Below are 12,826 nucleotides of genomic sequence, written 5' to 3'. Positions count from 1 at the left end.
TTAAGTAAACATCTCCTGTTTAAAGAAAACTTCACCATATCAACAATATGATATTTTGTTAAACAAAAAAAATCATTAATCTGATTTTTATTATCATTATTATTATTATTATTATTATTATTAGAGTTCAATGTTACTATTGTTACTATAGAAACCATCACCTTCTGACCAATCGGAATCGAGACTTCAACAGTGCTTATAAAATGGTTCAATCTAGCAGACTAAAGGATTCTAAAACCCTCAAACCATAGGATTGGATAGGATTGTAGTACAGACTGATGGAGTGACATACTTTTGTCCTCATAAAGCAGCAGCCAATGTTCATGCTCATTTCCAGTTTTTTATCAAAGTAAATAATGAACATGTTTTAACATGGACCTAAATGACCTCATTTCCTGTAAGTGCGCTACTGATGATTTAAACATTGGCACACTTTTACAATCTCAACACTTCTGACTTTCACTGTGTGTTACAACAAACCCAGCCATAAGTGATTAAAGGACTCAGAGATTGGGAATGACAGGATATATTTTCAAGTGAGGGCTTTGTAGTGGTTATAGATGTGCATTAAGGCAACGCAACTCTCTGCAATGTTCAGGAATTTTTTAAAAATCAGGCTCAATAAAAGAGGCTGATCCTCCATTTGTCTGGGAGATAAACTGCTTCTCAGACTGTGTGTGAGTCAGGAGTGTAGAGCAAATCTTTACACTGCTTGCTTTGTTTTTTGTTGAATAATCTTGAATTACACATTTATCTAGCATTATTCTAGTTTCTTGTATGTGTACACTTACGTGTGTGTGTGTGTGTGTGTGTGTTCTCTAATACATCCTGTTCATTTCACAGACAGTTTTTCTCTATATTCAAGACTCCAACAAGACTTTTAGACCAAACAGCAGCCAGGGTGACACACACACAGCCCCTATTTTACACCCTCCTGTCACACATCCTTGATAAAGTGATCCAGCATGTACATGCATGTCGAGCAGATGATCTAAACACTAAAAACAGTATTTTGTGAGGACCGGGTGATTCTGAGGAAACCTGACACTGTCCTATCATTGTGAGGAATTTTGGTCTATGTTGGTCCTTATTAAGGGCTAAAAACTGCACACACAGACACAGACACAGACACACACACTCACACACACACACACACACATACACATTTTAACACATAATGTCCCCACAAGGCACAAACTGTCAGATGTTCCTATCCTTGTGGGGACATTTGATCAACAACAAGATATAATATGCCCAGATACACACACACACACACACACACACACACACACAGATACAGACAGGCAGATACAGACAGGCACAGATGGATAAACAGACACACACATACAATCACACAGACACACACACACACACATACACACACAGAGGCACACACAGACACATATGCTCTCAGACATATACACACAGACACAGAGACACATACACACACACCAACAAACACATACACACAGTCACATACACACATACACACACAACCCAGTTACACACAAACAGACGAACACTGTGTCAAATGTGCACGTACATACACACACACACACACCCACACACCCACACACAATCAAACGTGTGCACGCACCCACACACACATTTCACCTTAGAGAAACTTCTCGGAATGACACACTCAATTCCCGAGAAGAAAGCGCTAATCTGAGTATGAAAGGTGTGTGTGTGTGTGTGTGTGAGACTAAGTCTCTAAGCAGACGTGATTAATGACTGACACTCATCTGAAGAATGCAGACTGTTGTCTCTAAGACAGTTAACAGAATTACCTCAGGTACACTACGTTTTTTGTTTTTTTTTTCATTTTCCAGAAAGATCCACAAAACAGAGAGAGACACAGAGACAGTTAATTAACGGATTCAGTAATTGCAGTAGGAACAGTGAAGAAGAAAAGCAAACTGTGTACAGAAAGTGAGGAAGAGAAGAGGAGAAAGAGCTGCACAGTGCTCGTGATGAATAATAAAATGGTTTTCCACTTCCTCGGCTGCTGCTCCCAGAGGAAGCTGTTCCTCAGCTCTGCTCACGAAATCACAAATTAGCGCTCGAATTAACACCACTCCTGCTCCCTAATCTCCGAGACCTGGTCCATATTCCTGTACTTCACAGGTTCCTAACCCTGGTTCTGGAGAACCCTGTGAGAGCAGGGAAGAGGAACCTGTACTCTTATAATACACTTTTTTATAATACACTGCAGCTTTCATTTTAGCTTTAATTTTTACACTGAGCAAATAATGAAGACACTCATTGCTTACATTATTCCTCTGTAAATAGGACAGTCACAAAACTTATTCCTCATTTATTTCTTAATTTCAATATCTATCAGCTTCTTGCATAGTAATTACAGAACAAACACCCTCAGAAAAAAAAAGGTACTAAACTGTACCTTTCCTTTTCCTTTCCTGCATCTTTTGTACCATTGAGTATGTATCACTCACCTGGAAATGTGCATGTAATGTACCTTTAAAAATGATTAAAGATACATAAATAGAGTTTTAAGACAGTTTTAAAGGTACTCTATATGCATCTTTCTAGGTAAAAGATAAATACTGACGATAAAAAAGGTGTACTCTTAAAGGTACCACTTCAGCGACAAGAAAGATACAGTTTAATGCTCTTTTTTCTGAGACTGTACAGATGAATCAAGTCACGATAATCGACACAAACGTATGATCTGTTTATAGAAGTTACGATAAGTAGCTCTCAATGCCAGCGATGGAGATGCCGCCAAAATCTAATCAGTTCATCTGCTGGTTACAATGATCATTCCATAGAAATCCTACAAACCTTCAACCACGTCAGATATCACGCTAACGAGAATCTCGGAGGGACGCACGGACAATCCGAACACACAATGCCTCCAGCCTCTAGTGGCAAAAGTATAAACACCAAAACAAAACCACTGCAAAACACACAACCTCCAGTCATGCTTACTCCATTACTCTATTTACCAAAAATTATGTGACTGGTTCAGCAGAAATATGTGCAAACACAATTTGACAAGTTGTGAACAGGTGAAAAGCCCACGAGTATTTTATACACTCTCAGTAACAGAGGTAGATGTTTTGTACCTTTAGTGTGTATCTTTTACCCGGAAAGGTGCATGTGGTATACCTTTAATTAGTGTTTAGATACAGGTTTTAAGGTCCTTAGGGTCCAATTGTGCATCTTAAATTATTTATAAGGTATACTATATTAACATTTCCAGGTGAAAGATACATACTAAAGGTAAAAAGATGTACTGTTGATGGTACGACCCCAGCAAAGCTGCCAGTATTGCTAGCAAGGATATTAAAATTCAGAATTTTACCAAAAACCTAGCATATGTCAGTGGGAAACATGACTCAATGCTAATAAATGATAAAATGTATTTGTTGAACTTATATTTAACTGCAATCTTCAGAATTGTTGGGATTTATAAGCAACCAGCTGAGTGTATGCAGTCCAGTACATGTCAGATGTTGATAATAACCTGTCCAAAACTGTAGTGTAATTTAACTGTTGATTTACTGAGCATCAGTAAAACCTCAAACCACTCAATTACCTGTCCAAGTAGAGAAAAAATCCTTAATAATTATAAAAATGGAAGTGATGAAGTATAGTCTGCAGACTATAATTTATTAAATGGCAATGCACAAAAAATAAAAACAACGAAGTCGCACGCTTCAACCCTTTGTCAGTGCTGACGCTGTTAAGCCACCACTCTATCACACTGGACGCTCACCACAGTACTGAATCCACCATTATTGGAATTGTTTTTCTTTTTTTCGGATGTGCGCCAAGCAACATTATGACCCGGCAAGGAAAAAGCTGGGTGTGACCGATACTTAATAATAAGCAGCTCCTCCATTTTCATTTCCAAAGAGCTCGCAGTCCCGCCTTCTTGTTTTTATTGGCTCACAACACTGATGCTTTTGAAATCGCAGGTCAAAGTTCAGCTAGGTAAAGTCAGCATGAAGCGAAATGAACTGCTCTTTCACATCCCACGTCCTTTTCCCTTTCAATGAATTAGCTTTTCCGCCGTTTCCTAAACTGACATGACTTCTAGCAAAACGCTACAGGAAATGAAAGTGCTGATGTGGTGTTATGTGCTGATTTTGGTGCAATAGAGAACTCAGTAAGGTGACAAATCCAGAAGATTTTCATACTGTCGCCTGAACACATCCAACACTTACCCATCTGTGTCCTGGTAGTTGATGTTCAGTTTCTTTGTCGAGCTGAGTAACTCTGCAAACACAATGAGAAGGAGAAGGAAAGAAGAAGTCAGATCATAAATATATATACATATATATAACACATACACAACAAATCTATCACCTCTGATTCCTGGTAAAAATATGATTCATGATTGCTCCACGGCATGAACGCACTTGTTTCACATTTACCGCTCATCGGGTTTCCACCCAGATGACGCGGCCGGAGATTGATGGCGTGTTCTTATTGTGCATTTGTAGATGCTAGGATTTTTTTTTTTTTACATTTAATTTGCCAGTGATGCTTGGTTCTGAATAAGTGGGCAAAAACAGGTCCACTGTTGTGTTTGGTTTGGATGCTGCCTCACGTGTAAATTAATTTGGATTAAAATATCTTCCAAATGATTAAATGTTAAAGGAATGCTGGGAATAAGTATTTGAAACTCAATAGCAGTGTCATCAGAGGGATAAGCCAGCGCTTGCACGTAGCCTCACTGCTGTATGCTGTCCAAACAGTGCTTCCTCCATGACTATGTAGGTGCGTAACTAACCAAATTAGGAGTGTTTTCACTTCACGCCAACAGTTTCAAGACTAATGTGGATGTTATTCCAGCAACCATTAAAGTATGTTTCAACTCTATAAATGATCAGCTATGAATAGCCCACTCTCTAACCACACAGAGACCGCTAAGACTGAAGGAAATCCAACAGCCCGGTTATATTTAGTTAGAGTTTGTTTTTCGGTGAGAAAAATGCCAAGACCATCTTCTCTATAATTTTCAATCCCAATGCTAATGTGGAAACCCTGTTATTTAGAGCATAGTTTTGGTTTCATTTTGCATTCATGGCAATTGCCTTGGATGTATCGTATGATGAAACTGGTCATCATGCTTTTTTTCCTAGTCGTCCATCCACTGAGGAAAAAAAGTTAATTTCCGGTTTCTTGGCAATACGACAAGCACAGTTTTAGCTTCTATACCCTAAGTGTTAACAAAATCTAACTTGTTCTGCAGATGAAACCTAGTTAACATTAAATTAACTGTAACTTTAAATGCATAAAAGTAATAAGACCTTGTAATTGTTGGCAAACTAATATGGTACAGGCATTTCAGGACATGCTGTTACAGGAAAATAATCAACTTCAGAGTGGTAACAGTAACTCCGCTTCACGGGGCCATATCACCCCACCCTGTCATTTATTATTTTCCTATAACAGCATGCCTCTGTCATGTTTTGTTCCTTGCTCAGCATGCAATGTCTGGTAGTGATACTAAGAACACAAATATCTACAACAAAAGAAAAGACATTTATTTAAACTTAAACTCCCAGAAATACTTATTTTTTATCATTTTCAAAATAGCTACTGCACAACTGCACAATTTTTTACTGCATAAAAATTGTTGTTATTGAATAACATACTTTAAATGCCCTTTTCATTTTCGTGTATCGATTTGACCTAGCAGTTTAACCGTTCTGTTCTTTGTCAATGAAGCTGAGTTGAATAACACTAACAGAATTCCACCACATTCATACAGTAAAGTTAATAAAACATGTTCCTTTAATAAGTTAGCACTGCAGCGGGTTGTACAAAGTGGCTGAACGGAAACAGCCTGCACACAAATGACTTCTATAACAGAACACGAAACATGATCTAGGTCACTGAGTAAAAAGATGCTGAACAAGAGATGTGTTGAAAGTGTCAGCCATTGAACACAGCATGGAAGTCCCCTTGCTGCTAAGTTCTCGAGCTCTCATCATGAAAAGACCCTGTGCATTTCACTCACTGATTCTTAACTCTCTTATCTGCAAATGCGATGAGACACTGTGTCTGTCTTTCATCCTTGACAAACTGATGGATGTCCTCATAAAAGTCACTATAAAACTTCTGCTATGTAATTGTTAAGCTATATGCAGTGATTGATGTAAGTATAAAGCAGACACAAGCAGGTCAAAAAAATAGTTAATTTAATAGGCTCAGACTTGCTTCAGGTAATTAAGAGTTGAAACGTGAAACGTTCACATTGGGTTAAACACATAGCTGCACACTTACTCACCAGTCAGCACACACACAGCCACCTGCCCCATCCTGTCTACTCCAAGGCCTCACTCAGTCATCCACTTACTCCAGTCATCAAACCCCCCTTCTCAGATCCACACTTGCTCAAACACTCTTCCATATCCTGCATTAGCCTCTTCACAACCAGACTCTGGCTTCCAACTTCCCTCTTCCTCTTCCTCACGCATACTGAAGAAACACTGTGCCTCTATATTCATTTCTTCCTTCCAAAATCTGGTGGGAGTAAAAACCCAAAATGCAACAAATTCTTCCACCCTACATTGTTTGGCATACAGTGTATCATAAATAAATCTCTGTGAGCTGTGGACTGACCCAGCTATTGCTGATTCCAAAATTTGCACCCTTGTGGTTTTTTAAAATTGAAGAAAAAGAAACTTGCACATGTATTTTACAAACAAGAAAAAAAAATAGCATCAAAATGAAAAGTGGGTAAAAAAAAAAAAGTAGGTGAGGCCTAAAACAAGTCAACAATTCAAAACGAAAAGGAAATACTTTAAAAAGTAGATCCTCCTGGTCTTGGTTTCATGACCATAGTGTTACAGGGTTCTTTCATTAGTAATTATTACGTGGCAGATAGAACCTTATAAAACTGATGACACAATCTGATTTTTAACATGCATTAAGAAAAATGGGGGTGAATATTACAATTAATTACAAAGAGAAAAATGGTATCCAAAAGATCCAAAACTGTCCAGAGGATAAGCAAAGTTTGAAGGATGTTATAAAGACAAACATGCTATTAAAGAATATATACAGTGAAGCACGGTGATGGTAGCATCATATTGAGAGTTACGCTTAGCGTCTTGGTTGCTTCTCTGACTAATGCCCTCCATACCGTTTAAATAATGGATATAATGCAGAATGTTCAAAGTTTAGGATATTTTTTATAACCAAACCCTAATTGATAATTTTCCAGAACTTTGCCCCAGACTTGTTTTGACAGCGCTTCATTGGTGTTCATCATGCTGTTCGTTTAGGTATGTTCTCTAAATAACTCTGGGTTCTACAAGGAACAGGTGTTATATTGAGATCATGTGACTGTACTCACAAGCTGTAGCACTACAAATACGTGAAAAGGTGAAAGTGGACTATTTTACCATTTTTGTTACTTGTTATAATATATTTAGGAAACCTAACACACTAAATGCCTTGTTGCTGTAAATTCATCTTCCTTGTATTCTTCATTGTGACCTAAGGGTATAAAATTGTCTGTTTTGCATTTTTAGTTTTCTCTATGCATGTTTCTGCATGTGCCAATAATCGTTTGATGATGTTACTGAGACTTGAGAAGGTCTCTTTTCAGATCATGGGTGCGCATTAAATCCTTAAATTGTGATTCCTATGAAATAGGAGAGAAGTATATCCAGTCAAAAAATGTAATCTCAGCTCTAAATATTGTTCCTCATAGCACATTTTGGAATCACGTTGGAATGTAAACACGGCAAAGAGTGTAAATAACAGTTAAGGTTAAGCCTATATTTATGCAACAGTTGAGTTGTAAATGTTAACCAGTGGGTGTGACACAAAGTCAGCTACATGAAATAACAATGATTTTCATATAATTCAGTTATGACTAGGTAAAACATGTACAGACCTGAGCTTTTGAATAAGCAAGATAACACCCAATAAATGTCCTGAAATCCGAAAATAACATTCTTGTTCAAGGAAACAAGCTTCCCCTTTGGATTTTGGTGTTACACAGCTTTTATATCAGGACACTTCGTCAGCCCATATCGCTTACATATACACTACACAGTCATTATATTTACTGCCGTGATCTATTTATCTAAGCTGAATCCATAATAAGATGCAATCAGGGTTTGTTTAGGAAACAAGAAGCTTTACATGTACAAAGTAATATTATTTGATACAATATCAGAATAATATATTAGACTGTGATAAATGTTAGGCAATTACAATGACATAAAACATGAAATGTCAGCAGATAGCATTTCAAAAATCTACAAAAGCTATTTAACGTAGTACTTCCTTGGTAGATTTAAAAAAAAAAAAAAAAAGAACATCATATATGGAACATTTTTCATTGCACTCCCTTGAGGCTAGCAGATATCAGAGTACAGTATTTTAATACAGTGGACTGGAAAATATTTACATGTGATTAAAATGACAAATGATTTGAATGTGAATGTAGCTTAGCATCTCCCAGCTGAGAAAAAATGTTTTATTTCATAATGGGAAATGACCTAGCATTTTAATAATTTTCACATCAGAAGGGTCTGTTTATATACAGCATTTATTGAATTGCTATATATTATAATGGAAATATTTGCCATAACCATGAATGTCAGTCCTTGACTTGCCTTAAGTGACAATTGAATGTGACAGATCCACTAAGATATATATATGTATATATATATATATATACATATGTGTGTGTGTTAAGATGATATTAATAGTGAATTTATAAAAAAAACACTATGAATCAGTTAACAAGTTTGCATCCCTCTTTCTGGATGTGATATGTTCAGTAATTCATTCACTGGGTGTGAAGCAGGAATACACCCTGGATGAGACACCAGTTCATCAAAGGGCAATCACACACTCATTCACACACTCATTCAAACCTAGGGGCAATTATGAGGTGCCAGTCCACCTACTGACATGTTTTTATGAGGTAGGAGGAAACCAGAGAACCCTGAGGAACCCCTGAGCACATGAGAAACCCCACACAGACAGTAACCTGAGGTGGCAGTGAATGTGATAAATATGTGATATAAAGACAATATGAATATTCTCTAACAACATGTATGCTCACTCAATTAATGCCCCAACCTCTCTGGCTCTTTTAACACTATTTTCCTGTTTATTTATGCTTTATTTATGGTTTGGATTTTTCTCCATTTTCTCGGAATTCTTTCTATCTGTAGACACCCTGTAAAATGTATATACGAATGAAACATGTGGGACAAAAGCTTTTGCATTCAACTCTGTATGGTACAGAGCATGTTGAAAGTGATACATGCTTTACCACACGACAGTGATGGATGTATGATGGATGTGCCTTGGACAGATGGACAGCAAATTTTGTGCACACTTTGGACCTCGACCCACTCACGAAGGCCTGATCACAGAGCCTGTTGTGCTGTGACAGAGGCTCCCTATACATCTGCATGCCATGGCCAGCGGGCAGTGGGCACTCCATCTACAGACGCCCGCCTGAACTTTACAAATTACAACAGAGGATGGAAAAGACATGGCACTGAAATGGCTGCTGTGGGCCTTTTTTTAAAGCTCAAGTTTCAACATGATCCAACATTCCAGACATTTCTCACCCACCCCGTATCTCTGTCTCTCTTTATCTCCTTTACATACACACACACACACACACACACACACACACACACACACACACTTTAACACAAACAGTCTTTGTATCAATCAACAGTGGTCTTTTCTCTCTGGATGGTGTGCTGTATCGTATGTGGGCATCTCCTTATGAAATGGGCCGCAGTCAATTAACAAAGTTCACTTGGTACAGAAAAGCACATACAATGAGCATAATGATGATGATGTGACCTAAACCTAATACGGACTCATTTACTTCCTATTGTAGTGGTGTTAAATACCCTGGTGATGCCTAAACACTCTCCTGTATCTACAACATGCAAAGATAAATAGTGGGAAAGGACAGGGTGAATTTAACACATGGAATTCAACAGCCCTACACTATGCTATGGGCTCTATGCAAACACATACAAGTCAGTGCTACAGGAGTTAGTTAGTTAGTCAAATAGTTAATATTGTTAGTTAGTCAGTAAAATAGTTAGTTAGTTAGTTAGTCTTTCAGTCAGTTAGTCAGTCATTTAGTTAGTTAGTTAGCAATTCATTTAATCAGTAAATTAGTCAGCCAGTCAGTTAGATAGTTAATTATCCATTTAATCTGTCAGGTAGTCAGTCAGCCCATCAGTTAGTTAGTTAGTTAGTTAGTCATGCGAAAAAGAAAGTACATCCTCCTTCAATTCTACATTTTTATTTATCAAGGCCTAAATACCAATTGTGTGGCCCTCATCAACTTCTACAAACTTCCATAGTGGGCCAAAATTTCTTCAGAACGATGTGAGAGACTGATCAACTCCAACAGCAAATGTTTCCTTCAAGTTATTATTGCTAAAGGTGGAGCTATGTTAATGAATTACAGGGTGTACTTTTTTTTCCCCACCTCGTTTCTGAATGTCGGTTTACTCTTTGGAAAAAAATGACTACATATTGAAATCTGCTGTCTGTTTTTTGTCACCTGAGGTTATTTGTTTGTTTATAGAAGTTGGTGAGGACCACATATAACATAGAATTGAAAGAGGGTGTACTTTCTTTTTCCCATGACTGTATCTAGTCAGTCAACAAGTTGATTATTTAGTTAGTTAGTTAGTTCGTTAGTTAGTGAGTTTGTCACTCAGTTAGTCACTAGTTAGTTAACCAGTTAGTTAATTAGCCATTTAATCAGTAAATTAGTCAGTCACCCAGTTAGCTCATTAGCGATTTAATTAGTCAGTTAGTCACCTGCAGGGGGGTCAGGTTTGAAACACTGCAGCAGCAGCTCAAAAGTAATCTGCAGAAAATCCTTGGATCTGACAATTTTACTCCCAACACTTTAAAACTATTTTGTATGCCATAGTGGAGCAAAACGTCCTAGAAGGATGTACACCAAGTTCTTTTTGAGTAAACCAATGACTGAGTGTTAGGCGGCGATTCTTTTTCTTTCACCATGTCAATACACCGAAAGCTTTAGGGTTCTTGCTCAAACACCCAAGTGCAGCACGGTGGCAGTCCTGAGATTTGATCTTCCATTCACTAATGCACAACTATAACCACTGAGCTACTTTACAGCATGAGACACTGAGAAGCTGGTTTGGATTCCACATCTGCAGGTTGGAGTATGAAGTGAGGCAGAGAGTAATTCCTTATCCATACATAGCCAGCTGAGTGTCAGCGCTGGCTTACTGCCCAGAGCAGCGACTAAATCCATGAGGATGTGTGGCTGTGTGATTAAACTGTCTCAATAAATACTGCAACTCACTTCATCTCTCACACTTCCTACTTAAAACACAAGAATAGCAACCAAAGGAACTTACAAGTGAGCTAGATTCCAATCCACACTGAGATTTAAAGGAGGAGTTTATCATTTTTACACCCCTCTGCTGCTGAAAGGTAAACCTCCTGCTTCCCCAAACCAGCCCACTCCCAAGGTGAAAAATACATATGGCTTATCAGTTACCTTATTAAAAAAAAAAGGAGGCAAACTCACATTTATTTGTTTCATATTCAAAATCAATGTGTCTCATCTGTTCAGAGTTTGTGGAGTTAGTTAAATGTGGTAATGTGAAAAAAACACTCTAAACTGTCTTATTTATAGTCAAAAACTAATCACTACCACTAAAAGATGAGTGTGGTCTCAATTCAGTCATGCTAGCTACTTATGCGGAAGTTTGTAAGCTAGGAATTTTATGTAGCTAGACCTTCTCAAAGTTGACTCCTACTCCTGTGGCTGGGTTGAAATCTTCACTTCCTTCCTTTGCCCATCAATCACTTCACACTGCATAACTTTCCGATACGGTTGTGACAATTTGCAAATAACTGTAGGAATGTTATTTGCATTTGTTACAGTACGAATGTTTCTCTGGTAGTGAGATTAACATTCGCTACCAAAGAAACATCTGAACCATTTTAAGCTTCTTTGGTCTGACTATTAACTGATCATTACCTGTAAGAGGACATGATGATGTGAAGCAGGAGCTGAGAATAATCAGACACTAGACCACTTTTTGTTTATAAAGACATAGTCAGAAGACTTTGAAAAGGGGGACTGTGGGGGATGACATTGTCCATCCGTGGGCTTTAACAGTGTTTTCACAATGACATTATCCCCAGCAAAACAGGAAAGGGCTATTATTCTTTCCCCAGTCTAAAACAATAGATTTCTTAACCAAGCCATCTGGACCATGATGGAAAGCATTCCTTGAGCGGAAACTAAAAGCCTTATTTATTTATTTATTTATTTTTTGTTGTGATTTAAAGCAACTGTATTAAGTCATTTACACCACCAACAACAAAAACAGTAATGTACTGTAATGTTGACCTACTTTAAAAGCAGAAAGTATTTGGACTGAAAACTGTGTGTATCTGTAAATAGATGCACTTAACACATGAATATGATAAGTTTGGATGTGAAAAGATGTTAATCTGCACCAGCAAAGGAGTATGTGTTAAATAAATATGCATTAAATAATGTGAGTATGTGTGTTCTTGCCATGGCTGACTGTGTTCTTAGAATAGACATGTGGCCTATTGTTTGTGTCAGCATATAATGTTGTGGGTTGCTGCAGACACGGAGTAATTAATCTTTTTATGAACTTGTTGTGAATTGCTGAACCTTCCCCACCTCCTGTATTTCAGCACAGGATGGCGAGATGTTTGTTCTGCCAGGCCCAGATGGAGTATATGCGTAATGGCCATAGTGATGTATGAAGCTCACAGGCTATGTAAACACAGCTAACTAGCCATAACCAATCCTCTGACGTGG

At 37.8% G+C, this 12,826-nt stretch overlaps 1 protein-coding gene across 5 annotated transcripts in view; it reads right to left on the bottom strand.

The window, feature by feature from the left end:
• caskin2 (CASK interacting protein 2) overlaps nucleotides 1-12,826 on the bottom strand; it is a 54,417-nt gene that overhangs the window by 33,661 nt on the left and 7,930 nt on the right. For 4 of the 5 annotated variants that reach the window (XM_026914928.3, XM_026914927.3, XM_026914930.3 and 1 more), the window contains exon 3: nucleotides 4,194-4,245. In XM_026914928.3, coding sequence (XP_026770729.3) covers nucleotides 4,194-4,245 — 52 coding nt within the window. Of the gene's footprint in view, nucleotides 1-4,193; nucleotides 4,246-6,265; nucleotides 8,497-12,826 lie in introns of those variants that run through there. The other variant, XM_026914929.3, reaches the window with a different exon arrangement.

The sequence above is a fragment of the Pangasianodon hypophthalmus genome, chromosome 12 (assembly GCF_027358585.1).
Source record: "Pangasianodon hypophthalmus isolate fPanHyp1 chromosome 12, fPanHyp1.pri, whole genome shotgun sequence".
Lineage (NCBI taxonomy): Eukaryota > Metazoa > Chordata > Actinopteri > Siluriformes > Pangasiidae > Pangasianodon > Pangasianodon hypophthalmus.
This window is presented reverse-complemented; position numbering and strand designations above follow the sequence as displayed.